We start from the raw sequence: 16,763 nt of genomic DNA, 5'->3' as shown, positions 1-16,763 counted from the left end.
TACGTGGGTGTCCTCCCACAAAACACGCATTTTAGGTGAAGTAAAGATTTTAAATTGTCCATCGGTGTTATGTGTAAGCCCAGTATCAAGATAGGTTGCAACTCACCTGCAACCTTAAAGAGGAAAAAGTCAACTCAAACACATTTTCAAGAATATGTTCTATGCAGGCTCATTAGTTGAAACAAGGCACCCTGATGAATATTGTTTTTGTGGAATATGAGTTAAGCAGCCAAGTTCACCTGTTTTTAGCCATCTCATGGGGTTATCATTTTGTCACTTCTTTTTAATGAGAATGACATCACAGTTGCTCAGGGCTCAGATAAGGACCAATCACGGCTCTGCTTCAGAAAACAGGTAAGCTGCGAATGGCCGTTACCTGAGCCCTGAGCAATGTAAAAGTCATTTTCAGTAGGCAGAAGTGACAAAATGGCCACCCTCTGAGATGGCTAAAAACGGGTGGCTTTTTCTATATTCCATAATCGCAATATTAATCTGAATGTTCTGTTTCAACTAGTGGTCCTGCATAGAACATATTCTTGAAAAAAACATGCTTGGATTGACTTCCACTTTAATAAGTAAGGGCAACCAGTAGAGAAAATGGATGAGTGTATGTGTTCATGAGGAGTTTCTGCATTCTAGTGTGTTCTTGTGGATTAATGCACAAGAAAATATAGCATAGTTGCCTATTTCAATATTCATGTGTGTAGTATTTAAAATACAGTATATGAGTGGGCTTGTGTACGTTTCGAGCACTTTTTTGTGCGCAGGTGTTGGCATATGCCCAGCGAACAAGCAGTCAGGCAGCATTGAGTCTGGAGATGGGAGCCAACACCAGCCAGCTCAGTGACCTGCCCAACAACCCAAGCCTCAAGGCTCTGGTGGGCACTGAGTCCATATCGGAGAATGACCCCTTCTGGAACCAGCTCATCTCCTTCACCGTCATCAGTCCCACCAGCAGGTACTCGACACAGAAGTCTAGTCACATGTTTGAAGTGGTTAAGTCCCAACCAGGATCCTCCATAGTACTCCAGGATGTTTGCAAAGCCAGCCGTCAGTTGAGTAATGATTCATCAGAGTTATTCGTCCTGGGTGAATAAAGGGATAGACTAGTTAGTGTTTAGTTCCTGTGTAAGCATTGTTCGGCTGCATGGTCCAAGTGACATAATTAAAAAAAAAAAAAAAATATATATATAGAGGCATAATTGGGATAAGTGTTATAAAAGTGTCTATAAAATAGAGGCGTTTCCATCATTAAATAAGAATAAAAAATTGATTTTACATTATTTATGATGAATTTATATTTTTTTGTCTTTCTCTTTCAAACAGTGGAGACTCCAAGCTGCTGGAAGAGGCTGTGTTACCGCTGGCCAAGCTCCTCAGTATGGCAACTTTCTTAATTTATTAATATTTCAATATTGCAGTCAGGCACACAGAATGTTGTATTGCGTGCTGCGCCTTGTGTGATGGTGTCCCCACCGCCCCCCCCACCCCACCTCCCCTATTTTCAGTTGAAAATAATCCCAGGACAGGAAACCTTGGCGCGCTGGTTAGAATCTTCCTGGGACGGACAAAAGAGTTGAAAATCTCCACAGAATGCCAAGAGTGAGTGTGGGGAGCTTTTTGTGTTCTTCGTCAGTTTTCCTTGTTTATGTCTAAATGCCATGTTTTGACTAGTGGAAGTGCATATAACATATTATTGGCAAGGACATTTTAACCCTTGACTTCCCCTTGAAATAGGTTTGAAAAATTCCCCAAATTTACAAAATTACAAATTATTTAATTGGAACTAATTGAATTTTGGGAATAAACCAGGAAATTTCAAAATTAATTAATTAATAGGGAACTTCATTTTAGTTAGGGAAAATATAGTTTATCTTAATTCTGATTTAAGGATTAGCAAAAATGTAGAGGCTTTGTTTGACAAGCTTCAGATCTGTATTTTTCTCGTTTGAATGTAATATTGGACTTTTTTGGTAGGAGAGAGACTCTATGTTGAATGAAACTTTATTGATATTTTTTAATTGAGGGGAGAGGCATTTTTGGTAGTTTTTTTTATGTATTGAGTTGGGGGGTGAGTAATAAACTCATTATTCATGTTTTTTTGTTCAATGAAAGATATATTTTTCAATACATTTCAAACTTGTTTACAACATTTTAAAGTTTTACTTAAATCTGTTGAAATGTCTTTTTACAGGTAATTGTATTTTTCATAGATGTCTGCTTATGATGAAACAAACTATTTGTATTTACATACTGGAATACTGTATAATATCTTTCCATTAACTCCCATTAGAAAATACTTAACTTCCCACAGAAATTTATCAGGAACTTTTCCTAAACTGCAATCTTAATAATTAAGAAAATAGATCCGAATTTGAATGTTTCTCATAGAACCTAAAGTTGCCATTTTAACACAGCCATTTAAATAATAATAATGAATAGCCAATGTTTTTAAATAATATTTTACCATTCTTTTATGCCATCCAAGTTAATCAGCATCCAAAATGTGTCATAATGTGATTTCTGCTCTCCTTTGCAGTCAGCTGTTCATCTGGCAGGCCCACAACGCTCTCTTCATGATCCGCTGCCTTCTCAAGGTGTTCATCCGGGAGATGAGTGAGCAAGAGCTACACTTGCAGTTCAGCTACCAGGAGAGGGCGCTAAGCTCCTGTGGAGGTGAGCCATCTCTCCAACTCTCCTTCCTACACGCATACACACACGGAGTTGGTCTAGGACAGGAAGTTGTGGTCAGAGGGGCCATGGAAAGTGGGAAACGATCTGACATAATTAAGTGACTTATGCTGCAGTCAAGAAAGCGGGGAAAGTCGGGCACCTTTTTTGATAGCTCTGCTTTTATGGGGTCCTCTAGGCTAGTACGTGATATGAACTCATAATATGTTGACTACTTTTCCTTCCTAATTCAAATTCCATTCTATATTAAAGCGAAAGTCAACCCAAACATATTTTTTTCAAGAATATGTTACCAGCAGGACCACTAGTTAAAATACGGCATTCTGATTAATTTAGCGTTTGTGCAATATAAATTAATCAGCAAAATGCATTCGTTTTTAGCCATCTCTGGGGGCGGCCATTTCGTCTTCTGTCGACTGAAAATGACATCACAACTGCTCACATTGACCAGTCACGGCTGACCTGTTTTCTGAACCTGAGCTGCGATTGGTCGTTGTGAGCAGTTGTGATGTCATTTTCAGTCGGCAGAAGACAAAATGGCCGCTCCCCGAGATGGCTAAAAACGAGTGGATTCCACATATGCAATATTTATCAGCTTGCCCTGTTTCAACTAGTGGGCTTGCATAGAAGATATTCTTGAAAAAAAAATGTTTGCGTTGACTTCCCCTTGAACAATCAAAACCCCTCGCCCCTGATGTTACTACGAAAATAAAACAACAACAAAAAATGCCCCAAAAAGTGAAAAAAAAAAAAAGCTTTCTCCCATCTCATTTTAGGTAGAAAGTTTTATAGGCAGTGTAGAAGGGACCTAACACACAGCACTGTTCCCTTTAACAACACAGTTTCTACCTCCAAAGCTAGAAAATTGCCTGGTCAACTTTGCCCCACTATGGTCATTGCTGCTGTTCATACAGACCAGTAACACAGGGTGGAAAAAGGCAGAAAGTCGACCAGTTTTTCCACGCAGTGTAAAAAGGACTCTACATACAGGCACTGACCTGCCTCTGTTACGTCTCTGATACTGCCTTGAATGCTGGAAAATTGCCCGGTCAACTTAGTCCCTCCATTCTGTGTCTGTGGCTTTCATATAGAATAGCAACACGGAACAATGGTGGAAAATGTCAGATTTTACTGGCAACATAAAAAGGGCTTTTAACATCTCTCTTCGTCTCCTCTAGGAGCGAGCCATGAGGACCTCCTCGAGGAGCTCTTATCCAACCTCGTGCACCTGATCGTTGAAGTACCGCTGCTGTAAGTACTTCCAGTCTGTATGCGTGTGCGTGCGTGCGTGTGTGTGTGAGTCATAAACGTAGCTTGTGCACATTTTAAAAAGGTCAAGATGTGCTCAGACTGTTGGGGAAAAAAAAGACAGTTATGGTGACCAGGATGATCACAATGCCCCAACTGTTCCCACTCATCTATTGAATAATGTCACTTGTCTGACATTTTACATAGCCAACTTCCAAAAAGATGAAACACTGGTGACCCTTAATGGAGTTTGTCGCTCCCTCTGTTCATCTTTTTCGTTTGTATTCATTGTATCCAGGATGTTAGTCACTGAAATAATAAAAACATGTTTTTGCAGGGAATGACTGACGAGTGGTTAGCACGTCCGCCTCAGTTTTGAGGATGGGGGTTCGAAGCCGGGCTCTGGCCTTACTGTGTGGAGTTTGCATGTTCTCCTAGCGCTTGCGTGTGTTTTCTCCGGGGCTTCCTCCCACATATCAAAAACATTCATGTTAGGTTAGTTAAACACGGATTGTTTTGAAGTGTGAATATGAGTACAAATAGTAAGTGTGGGAACGAAAAAAAAAGGTACGACCAGATACCCATTCATAACGCAGACTCCTCAATCGGTACAAAATCTGCAAGGAATCCTTATATTGGGGGTCACTGACTTTTTTGAACCAGAGAGCTACTTTCTATGTACCGATTAATGCGAATGGCTACACACTTGTAAAGTAACACATTTGCTCAAATTACCTTCAATAATGTTATTATTAATCATTAATGATATTTAAAGCAACTGTTCATGTTAATGATTTGAGAACCTTTTGTCTTTGAAGGACCTGGGAAATGGGCTAAATCTCTCAAAAATGTCAGACTTGTTGTCTCCATTTTCGATAGCGCCAGTCAGTCGCAGGGCACATACTACAGACAAACAACCATTCAGACTCACATTCTTCGATAAATCTCACATTTGTGTTTTGTGAATGTGGGCGGAAGCCTGCGTACCTGGAGAAAACCCACTCAAGCAACGGGGAGAACATGTAAACTCCACACAGCCAAGATTCCAACCCACAACTTCTTGACTGTGAGGCAGATGCAGTAACCACTAGGTCATGTGTTGCCAGGCAAGCACACAGTTGTCTAAAATGTCTACGTTAGATGAAGAAGCGGGGAGAGCCGTAAGGGATGCAATGCAGTCCAACTCCTGATTTGATTGATTGAAGAAATAATTGCTTAAGAGGTGTGTTTGCGTCAAGAGGATTTGTCATAATGGAAGACATCCTTTCCTCCTTTCTGTCCACGGGCATTATTCAATCCTCCACTCTTACATAAACGCATTGACATTCCAGCATATTATTCATTGTTCCTGGCTTCCAAACTCACCAATTCCATTGCCTTCCTCCCCCTTCTCCCGACCTCCACCAATTTGTGGCTCTCAGCCCATTTCCTCCTCAGTACGTGCTTGTGGTGCAGATGCAGTCATTCCTTCGTGGTTACACACTTCTCTCACTTTGATCATAGTCTTGGAAGAAAACTTGTTTTCTTTTTCTTATTGTTGGGGATTAATTTTTACAAGACAAATGTCACTAGTTGTCATTGTGTTTGCACAGTTTTTCCGTGGATGTCTTTTGACATTAGAGTACCAGTTGTTCCCTGTTGTTCTTCATACACAATCTATTTAACCCTATTTACATACAGTATGTAGAGTGAGTGAATTTCTTTTTGGAAATGTATATCCCTGTTCATGTCTAATATGATTTAACATTTTGTTCTAACTTTTATTTTCTGTCTGAAAATATTATTTTAATATTTATTTTGCAACCTTGATGTTAGGGCTCAACGATTAATCGTAGTTTTAATCATGATTTTGCTCTTTTAGCGGTTGGCAAACAAATTTTAGTGCATTACGCGTTACGAGTGTGGGCCTGCAAAATACCGTTTCACAACCGCCTAACCTCACTCGTTCCAAAAACAAAAATAGAAATGTAAAACTCACAAGAACTTCTCTGTAAAACTGTCTCTGTATTCAAAGTTACGGGTACTATATTACTTCTTAGATAAGCGGTGTGGATAATGGATGGTCAGCCTTATAAATGAATGATTCTCTCTTTGGGGCATACCACCACCTGCTGTACATATACAGCCAATGCAATCTGGGTCGCGTTTCCGTCTCTCTTCAGCAAAATAGACGTCTGTCTGTGAGTTCCGTTCGGACCTAACCAGGTTAGTTCTGATTACACGGCCGGACAAAAATCCACTGCCGTTCGTGCATAGTCTGACTTAAAAAAAAAATTATATAAAGTTTCCCATCTCACGTCAGAAAAAGGGGTGTCCATCAGGCAAAATTCCCACCTCTGCCTATATATGTGATCCAGTGTTGCCGCCAATAGCAGCAAATATGATGTTCACTCAATGACAAGCCATCAACATGTTACATACTTCGGCGTTAATGTCCACCCCGTCGTCTGTGTCCCTGTAGTGACATCACCTACAGCATCCTGTTTGAAGCCGTCACCACCCTGTTGGTGTTCTTCTCCTACCAGCTGTTCTGCAAGGACATTCTCAGAGATGGTTTGATCTATCAACATGTCATGAAGGGACGATGGTGAGCGAACACAGGCACACACATTTTTTTGGAATGCTTGTCGACATGTGATTTAAAAAAAAAAAAAAAAAAAAAAAAAATCCGTAAGGAGTAATGGAAAACTAAAAAAGGGAAAAAACATTGCAAACCATTGCAGCTGATACATGGACATTTGTACTGCTTTCATACATTACAAGAGTTTCTGGTTCTGTGGTTGTCATCACACCTTTCCTCAAGCTACAGTTGCAATGTGCCTCCTTAAAGTTGTACAAGTGTTTTGTTCCCGGGGTGGACCATCCACATTCTGTCGCTCTGACCCACGAAGCGTTTTGGATCTCCTCCAGATTGTCGTGGGACCGACGCAGGCCTCTGTCTGCTTGTCTGCGCTGCCAGACAGTTTCATCACAAACAATGTCTTCATGTGTTATTCCACTACGGTCTTAAAAACAGGGAAACGTCCAAGCAACCATCGCCCCGCCGTCTCCTCTGTGACCTTTCCCTTGCTGTCTGGGAGACGAGCGCCAAGTCTGAATTTCGAGTGATGACATCCATTCCATAAGTTTCCGACCCAAATTCCTGTTTCTTTCCTGTCCTAAATACTCATGCTCCCGAGTTATATGATCAAAAGTCACTCGGAGCACCCAATACTGTCAAAAATATCAGTGGACTGTTGTAAATATTTACATATCATTTAGCAAAGAGGGTAAATGTGTACTTTTCCCTTTTCTCCAGTTTGTCACTGACTAGTCGTCTGGTGAAGACACTGCTCTATAACTTCATCAGGCAGGAAAAATGTCCACCCCCAGCAACACACATCTTTGAGCCCAAAGCGGAGGGTGGCCTGCTTTACGGCCTGGCGTCTGGCGTGGCAAGTAAGAACACACCCACAAAAAGCACCAACACCTGCTTAAACTAGAATAGCGTGACCTTCACCAATTTGTACATGTTCACCGACACCTAGGTTTGGGCATTGTTTGAATTCGCACAATTCTGGTTCAGATCCGTGTTCCTCGAATCGATTCTGGTTCCTAGCGATTCTCAATTCTGATTATTTGTGAGGGGAAAAAAAATGAAGGAGGTAACCAAAGTTATTTTTGGGAAGAAATCCAATGAACTTTCATGTTTGTGAACTTTGCTATGGATTCCTCAAAGCATGTACAGATGAATGGGCTAACTTTGTGTTGTTTTTCTCTAGAAAGAAAAGAAATGTTTGACAAACAAGCGCTACATTTGAGGGGCATGCAACTAAGGTCTATGTAAATAAGCTGTACGCACATGCTACATGCTAAATATTGCCTGGGCATGTGTGTGTTGACCTACTGTTTTAGTTGCAGTTTAACTTGTTGGCTCAATGTTGGCATTAGACGTAGTTACCCGATTCCGACTTCGGTGCAGTAGGTGTGGTACCGGGCTGATGGTCGGCTCTGGCGTTTGAGGCAGCATAGGAAGGCCGAAGACGGGGCACTCTCAACTTTATTCTGTATCTGTGGAGGTGTGTTATCATATTTGAAGTGAAATCTCCTTTGATATCCTTAAAGACATGTGTTGCACTGTGCAGAAGACTCACCTCCATCCATCCCCTAATTTCAGCCACACTTTTGATCTTTGCCCAGTAGTATCTATTATCGCAACCCACTAGCATCACGCACATACTTCCTGCTGGTTCTTCTTAGTGTGTATTCGGCGGCTTCTTCATGTTCCGTGGGGTGTATATTGTTGTAGGCACACACACACACACATTTCCGATTGGTAATTCTTCATTCGTGTTCAGCGGCTTCTTCCGCACAGCGAGCTAGGCGTCAAAATTTAGAACTGACACTTTCGAATCATAACCTTTCCGGAATACCATTCCCGGTTCCACTCAATTCTTGAGTCTCGATGCCCCTTACTGTCACCCACCTTGTATGTCAGAATTTTGTCCCAGAGAAATGAAATAAATGAATGAATCTTTTGCATTGTTAACAAACTAGAATAGGTGTCAATCGAGTGCAAAACCCCCGCAAAGGAGGGTTCACATGTACAATCTGCTTCAAAGTTGATTGGTTCAACACATCAACCTGCCAAGTGACTATAATGGAAATGAGCAGACTGTTATAATCTGGCATGTTCATGTACATTTTCATCAATATGCACTGTCCCTTTTTTTTAAATGAAAAGACATTGACCAACCGGACACCTAAACTGCCAAACGACAGACCAACCAAGTAAATGGCCCACCAAATAGGCAACTTATTTAATTGCTCAAACAATTGTACCGAGCAACTGAGCAACTAATAACTCTCCGTTCAACCAACAAATCTTCTGACCAACTGGCCAACTAAAAAGTCCAAAAAAGCAATCACTCAACCAATTGGCCAATTCAGGAACCGCCCAACCAATTAATTGGACAGATTATCCGACAACCAACCAAACAATTGACAAAAGAACAACTCAAACAACTAAGTGGCAAATCAACTAGTTGGTTAATCGGTAAAGCCAACCAAGCAACTGCTCTGCCAACCAAACAATTGGCCATAAAACCAATAATCATCCAAACAACCTACCATTTGGCCGACCAACTAATCTGCTAACCAACTCCTCGATTGGCCAACAACTAACCAACTAATTGTCAGACCAGCTACCGGTACTTGGCCAACTCACTGGTCGGGCAACAACCAACAACCGATGAAGTGCTGCGCCAACTATTTGATAACCGATTAGATTGGCCAAGCATTCCGACAACCGGCCTACCAACTAAGAAAGCAAAGGGCCCAACGAACAGCCAACGAGCTGCCAGCCACCTCACGCAATTGCCACTTGGCTCAGGTAATCAATTTGCTAGTTCACAAAAGTGAATTTTTTGTATTTGATGCTCAAACCTTAACCGATTAGAGAAATACTGTAAATATGTAGACCGTCCTAGCATGCAAAGCAGCATGGATGAAAGGGATGGGTAAAAATGAGCAGCACAGCTTGCCCGCGTGTGCACCAGTCCGGTTGATGCGTGCTGCATACGCGACTGTCGTGTGTGAATGCTTGTTAGCATAGATGTGTGCCCACGGGTTTCCCCTGCAGATTAGCATTCTTTGTGGGACGCTGGTGGCAGATTACATCCACTGAGGCATCGGCATTCACTGGCTCGTCTGTCTGTGCGTGCGTGTATATGTGTGTCAGTGGCCACAGACGGGCCTGATGATGAGTTATAGTGCCCTGTCCTCTTCCGTAATCCCCCAGAGCCCGTCTGTCTGCAGCCGCCTCCCTTGTACACACACACACACACACACACACACACACACACACACACACACAAACTTCAACAAAGACACAGGGCGACTCTTATGGTCGCCGCTTGCAGACAGCACTTGTTTTATTTCTCCCGGCTTGTGAATCGTGCACATACCATTTCCATGTGGAAAATGTTGTTTGCGACTTAACTCTTTTAAAGCAAGAACTCCCTAAAGGGGAATTTTTACACATTTAGTTCTTGTTTTATTCGCAGAGCCCCTGGAGGAACTTTGTTGAAAAATATTTTCTTTTTTTTTTTTCTTTTCTGCGCTGCTGTTCATGCGTCATGGGAAAATGTGTGCCTTTGAACACACCATGTTCTTATACATGTGAAATTACCAGAACAGTTTTGGAATCTTGTCTGTACAACTCCAGAAACATCCCGAGTCTCTGGTCTGTTTTCTTTGATCTTTGCTTATTCACTATAATCTCTAATCAGACTCAATAAAAGAGTTGTTAAACAATGCTCAGTTTTGATTGCAGTGTGCAGTTATCAGCTTCAGAAAACGGGTGAGTCGTGATTGGTTGTTACCTGAGCAACTGTGATGTCATTTTCAGTTGACAGCAAGTGACAAAATGGCCACCCCCTGAGACAGACAAAAACAGGTGGATTTTGCTGCTTAACTCATATTCGACAAATACAATATTAATCAGAATGCCTTGTTTAGACTAGTGGAGGTGCATTGAACATATTATTGAAAAGACATTTTTGGGGTTAACTTTACTTTAAATGTACAATGTTTAATTCTCTTGTGTTTCATGTTTCATTGACTGTGATGTTGGATGGGCAGAGCTCCCTTCTATGCTTGATTGACATGGCAAAGCACTGAACCTAAGTTGGCGAGTTGGTTAGAACAGTTCCTTAGGTAGGAATTTGGAAGTACCTTAACCCATGTTCTTGTTTCAGTGCGTCAGCCTGTTTCCATGTGTGACCTTTTCCATTCCTCGCTTTTCACTTCCCTTTCCTCCTTTTCACCTCTTTTTTTTTTTTTTTCCCCTTCACCCCGACTGGGCGACCGGCCACAGGCACAGCAGTCACAGCCGTTATGTAGGGGTAAAAAAAAAAAAAAAATGTTGCTGCTAAGGTAGAATAAAGCTCACTTAATGTGTGTGTGAGTGCAGGAAATGTGGCAGCCTGACTGGCTTCAGTGACACAGTCAGGCCAGTCACTGTGGTGCCAGTGATGCCTTAAACAAGGCTTTGTCACACGTTGGCGCCATCTCTCTTGAGATCTTGTTTTCTCTAAGAAAGAATGTGTGTGTGTGTGTGAATTTGAGCATTTTGGCTCTGTGGTGAAATAATCTTTCTCCTCCCTCACAGGAGTTACACACCCACATTCACTAACCAACTCAAGTTTTGGGCCACAATTCCAAAAATGTATCAAGAGGAAGACAAGAGGATTTTCACCAGGGTTCGGAACGATAATCGTTTTTTCGATGCATCCTTCGGGGTATTAATAAGATTCTGAATTGATTCATAGGTGTTAATAATCGATATTGAAAGTCTAACTAAAAATAAAAGCATGCACAAGCGGTAAGGTGCGTTTGTACGTCAGACATCTGTGCTAAACTAAGCTAATACGTGACAAAATGGCGGAACAAGCAAAACCTCATACGAGCAGAGCGAAGTCAAAGTGTGAAATATAAATCTTTGCTCTTCCTTGAGTTTTTTTTGTTTTCAAAAAGGTACCAGTGTTTTACAGGGACTATAAAATGTAAGCCAATGTAGTATTGCATCGGAATCGCAATCGAATCGAATCGTAGGCCTCTGAATCTGAATTAAATCAAATCGTGGGCCTCTAAATTGGAATTGTATCGAATCTTGAGGCACCCATAGATTCACACCCCTAATGTTAACTATTCAACATGATAATTAGTCCAAATAGCTTCAATAGAAGAATTTGACCTTTTGCAATGACCCAAAATCAGATCCAAGACCTAAGTCCAGTTCAAAATGAAATGGGGTAACCTAAAAAGGGGATGTGCATGATAGACACACTTGCAATTTTGAAAGATTGAGAAGGCAAATATTGCCAAGTCAAGTCAAGATGCCTTTTTGTTTTTTTGCTTTCATAGTTTATAAGAGAGCATTTTTCACTATAAAATAGTTGACGGGAATTTAAGCAGCAAAATCCACCTGTTTTTGTCCATCTCGGGGGGCGGGCATTGTGCTGCTTTCTGTCGACGGAAAATGACATCACAGTGCCTAAGTGCTCAGCTGTGAACGTCACATGACCAAAGCCAGAAAACAGCTGAGCCGTTATGGTTGTTACTTGAGCTCTTAGGCACTGTGATGTAATTTTCAGTCGACAGCCAGTGGCAATATGGCTCCCTCCTCCTGAGATGGATAAAAACAGGCAGATCTCGCTCCCTAGTTCATATTTCACTAGCACAATATTAATCAGAATGTTGTGTTTAGACTAGTGGACATTATTGTAAAGATTTCATTTTTTTTTTTTTTTTTTTATTACTTGACTTACCCTTTCATGAAAGGTCTCTGATATTCGTACGTCTCATGAAAATGCAGAGAAAAGCTTTTGTTACTATGACAACGGGTGGCGCTAAGGCGTGTTCTTGGAGATTTCTAGAGTCCCCTCTGTGTTCGGACTGCAAAAAAACAGGCATTTAGCTGCTTTTTTACACTGAAACCAGAGAAGTGGGATGTTGGCACTGTGGCATACCATTACACACAGGCCTGGTCCCACTTCTGCAACAGTTCTGAAGTGTGCTTCATTTCACCCACCATTCCATGCCAGACTTGTTTTATACAGAGCAGTGACAGAGAATTTAACAGGCGATGTAAAAGGGGCATACGCTTATTAAAATACACCAACCCTGCCCTAACATTGCCAGTTTAAGAATTACCCTGCCCCTTTAGCCTTCACCACTAGATGGCAACGTGTCTACTTGGCTCCAACTGTCACGCTGGACCAACAGCAGACTGCCCGTCCGAACCCCCACCCCGCTCCACGCTTGCATCATCACAGCTACCCTGTGGCTAGACGTCCAGGAGCCAGAGGGCGGTCATCCGTGTGCCTCGACGCTCATGCTTCTCATGACGCCTGAGCGCTCCCGCACTTCAGTCGAGAAATTCAACATATCGCTCTCCCCCCCCCCCCCCCCCCACCAGCAAGAACACACACACACTCAAAAAAAAGAAAGAAATGACCCCAATGGCTTCAGTAGTTTTTGTTCTCTGGCGCCTCCTATGTTGTTTGATTCGCGGGCACTGCAAATGGTCAACTGTGATTCCATTGTGCCCGTTCTGGTCTTGATTGCATCAAGTCTGGCGGCTCATTTCCTCCTGCATTCATTCTCCCATCAAGTATAAATCAGCCTGACTTTATTATACACCAAGGTTGACACTTGCCATCTACAGATTAGAGAGATATGACAGAATATTAGGCACGCCTTTAATTTACTGCCCAACGGCACCACAGTTTACAGCCTGTTTTGACGATTACCACCTGAGTAGTGAAACTAAACAGGCGGCATACCTAATAGTGTCCCTCCCGCGATTGACATATTTTACCGCATTTCGACCATTGCTTTCGACTTTATTCCAGAGCCAGGAGCTTTTATTGGACCATTGTCTGTTTGAATCGTGAGAACTATTGCAGTTCCCGAGTAATCTATTGGGCCTGCCTTGCTGAACATACCTAATTGGAAGCAAGTTAAGCGAAGTACACCTCTCGACAAACTGGCCAAATTTGAACTATTTCACATCCTTGCGATCAAAGTCGGCAAACGCCTTGTTGTCTGATGCCTCTGAAAGATTATCCGAAGTGATTAACATGTGGTTTAGGGTGTGTTAAGAGTGATTTTTTGGGGGGGGGGGGGGGGGGGCTGGGCCAGGGGTGTGAAGATGGTGATGTTTGATTTTAGTTGGTTTCTACTTCCTGTTTTTGCCACCATAGCTGTTGGATTGATCGGCCTTGAGGAATCTGTTTGAACTGTTTGACAACATTGCTTAGTGAGCACTGAGTCATGATGTGGACTGCTATGTTATTTCCCCCCCCCCCCCCAAGCTGCCACTGCCATATGCTTGTCACCTGTGATCAAAAGGTAGAGACGCCACTGTATTTGTAACTACACTTTTATGTCGTCAGGTGGTTTATGGAGCGTCTTCACCTTGGGTGGAGCTGGAAGCAAAGTGGGCGTGGACCTGGAGCACAACCCCTTACCATTGTCCAATCAAAGCCTCCTGTTACTGCTGGTTCTGGCTAACTTGACTGACGGGCCCGACTGGCCCAACCCCTACCGCCAGTCTATTACCTGCTTCAGAAACACACAAGGTAATGGGAGGAGGGGCAGAGCTTTTAGCAGCCATTTTGTTTTTTAATACAGATTTCCATAGTAAAATCCAGGGGATGGTACAGTGAATTTATTTGAAACAACTTAAGAAACATTTAACCCATTTTAGGCCGGGAGCGCAAAACCGCGTTTCTACCACTAGAGGCGGGAGCCTACCTTTAGAGCCGGGAGAACGTTATGTCATTTTTCTTTTTTTTTTTTAAATCCAATTCTCAGCCTCTTAGCCAATGAATTGCATCACAATATACACATGACTGTGTCATAAGCACTGTAGGATGTCCTGGAATTTTTTCGAGCAGTAATGGCGGATGCAGGACCTCTGAAATAACTGCTGGTAATGATGCAGACGACGCGCTTGTCGACTTTGAACCAGTGGGACCAGTCAAACGTGATGTTTATGATATGTTTGTAGACAATGACCATATCGACAGCTTTGTAACAGAATAGAGAATAGCAATTACCACTCATTTTTTCTTTTACATTACAAATAGTGCTTCTCTTGCACTGCCACTTTATTTTTATATTTTTGATTGCAACAGTAAATAATAATAAACGGAGGCCGGTGTGAAAGCAACGTGACTAAGATCTCAAATTATTTTGGAATTATGTTTATGTCTGCTACAGGGGCTGAGAAATGAATTACTTTGTAGGTGTTGAATTTTCGGGAAAACTTCAAATTTTAGAGGGTGATTCTATAGTGGTTTTAGGGAGATGTTTCACCAGGCGCGATAGGCCTTAATAGGTTTAACGCAAACTCTAATAACATAATGTATAGTGGGTCTCACACCAAAATAAATAATCATTGTGCACCGTGCAACATAAATTCACTTTGCAGATGTAAAAATCCTCTTTTCTTTTACCCTTATTTTTAGGATGATTCTGCTCACCATGGAGAGCTGTATGTTTTAATTTTTAAAAGTGAAATATTTTATTTAAAAAAATTAAAAAAAAAGAAGAAATTTCTTCCTCCCATATGTTTTCATGAGCTGATTTAAAAAAAATATTTTTATTTTCTTTAATTTAGAGCTGTACTTTGAATTAGGAGGGCTCCAAATTGCAAGTCTTTCAAGTTATGAGTGGTTGCTTATGTCATTCATCAGGCACCCCCTTCCCAAGTTTAGTACTAAATGTGCGTGTGTGTGGGGGGGGAGATTTTTGGCCTAAATACACTTTATATAGCAGTTAATATCTTTCCATTCTCTGTTTTATTATGTTTTTAACTAATTTTAAAATACAGTGGTGTTTTGTGTGTTTTTGGGGTGTCTGCGAGGAACTAATGGTATTTCAATAGGGGAAATTGATTTGCTATAAAAGTAAATTGAGTTACAAGCTTGTTCCTGGAACAAATTAAACTTGCAAGTCAAGGTACCATTGTATTTGTATGATTAGATTTTATTATAGTTGTGTATTGTCTTTTTGATCAGCTGAAATTGCATTATGGTTAGCATTTATAGTACCCCCTTTTGCTTTTGGACTTCTTTATCTTTTTTTTTTTTTTTACGCAACATATTTCCTTGCAGACAAAGGGCAATAATGGCGGACATCTGGCATTTTTGGTGAAAGGTTGCCAAAAAGCAGTACACTATGGATCTCTTTTTTTAGTAGCCTTCACCCAAATTGGTGGAAATGGGGGCATTTCTACAACCAGTACCAAAAGGTGATGTTTACGATTTTCTCACTTTAACAAACAATTGTCTGTGACCCGTGTAGACACGTCATCCATTCCCGTGGAGCAAGCACATGCGTTCCAGATTAATTTCAACAGCCTGTACACGGCGCTGTGCGAGCAGCAGTTCTCTGACCAAGCCACGCTGCTGCTCTACACGTTGCTCCACCAGAACGCCAACATGAGGACCTACATGCTCTCCAGAACAGACATGGACAATCTGGTGGGTAGTGTGGTGGCTAAATATTTCAGAAAATAGTGGCAATTAGTTACTCAAGTGCAGATGTGGTGGGACATCTGGCAGGGGCGGGGCATTGACAGTTACCTGTGTTTTTAAACCGGAGTTTAAAACTTAATCGGACAAATGTTTGGAATGTTTTTTAAAATGAATAAATAAATATTGAATTAAAAAAAATACATAAAAATTAAATCAGAGAAACCATGCATGCCGAATCATGAGTATGCCGGCGTCCACTGGTATGACACAGACATGCAGAAAAACTGAGGCAGTCTGGGTGGCTTGGTGGCTGTTTAGGCATGTGTGGATGCCACAGTATGTGCTGATGTTCTGGTTAGCAACAGAAGAGTGGGTCAATCCAAGCTGATATTATCTTTGTCAGGGCCGAATGTTTTGACGTCGCTCTCATGTTCCTTAGGTGTTGCCCATCCTGGAGATCCTTTACCACGTGGAGGAAAGGAACTCTCACCATGTCTACATGGCGCTCATCATCCTCCTCATCCTCACAGAAGACGACGCCTTCAACCGTTCTGTCCATGAAGTGGTGAGTCAGACGCGTAGTTGCATGCACCCATGAAGTGCGTGCTTGTTCAGCAGTTTGTTTTTTTTTACGATGCGTTCCTGTCATCACAGGTCTTGAAGAACGTCACGTGGTACTCGGAGAGGTCATTGACCGAGATATCCCTCGGCAGCTTGCTCATCTTGGTGGTGATCCGCACCATCCAGTTCAACATGACACGCACAAGGGTAAAGCCGGAGTTCTGTCACCAAAGAAGC

At 41.9% G+C, this 16,763-nt stretch overlaps 1 protein-coding gene across 1 annotated transcript in view; it reads left to right on the top strand.

Annotated features, from left to right (window-relative positions):
- Window positions 1-16,763, top strand: part of dym (dymeclin) — a 63,353-nt gene that overhangs the window by 695 nt on the left and 45,895 nt on the right. Inside the window, exons 2-12 of the mRNA XM_086054046.1 lie at window positions 768-958; window positions 1,327-1,379; window positions 1,509-1,602; window positions 2,540-2,676; window positions 3,870-3,942; window positions 6,401-6,526; window positions 7,238-7,377; window positions 13,878-14,063; window positions 15,793-15,971; window positions 16,405-16,530; window positions 16,620-16,733. Of these exons, the coding sequence (XP_085910172.1) occupies window positions 819-958; window positions 1,327-1,379; window positions 1,509-1,602; window positions 2,540-2,676; window positions 3,870-3,942; window positions 6,401-6,526; window positions 7,238-7,377; window positions 13,878-14,063; window positions 15,793-15,971; window positions 16,405-16,530; window positions 16,620-16,733 (1,368 nt within the window). The 5' untranslated portion in view covers window positions 768-818. The remainder of the gene's footprint in view (window positions 1-767; window positions 959-1,326; window positions 1,380-1,508; window positions 1,603-2,539; window positions 2,677-3,869; window positions 3,943-6,400; window positions 6,527-7,237; window positions 7,378-13,877; window positions 14,064-15,792; window positions 15,972-16,404; window positions 16,531-16,619; window positions 16,734-16,763) is intronic.

This window comes from Filicampus tigris, chromosome 15, assembly GCF_054856515.1.
Source record: "Filicampus tigris isolate MCC_2025a chromosome 15, RoL_Ftig_1.0, whole genome shotgun sequence".
Classification (NCBI taxonomy): Eukaryota; Metazoa; Chordata; class Actinopteri; order Syngnathiformes; family Syngnathidae; genus Filicampus; species Filicampus tigris.
Note: the sequence above shows the minus strand (reverse complement) of the source record. Positions and strands in the feature narration are given on the sequence as shown.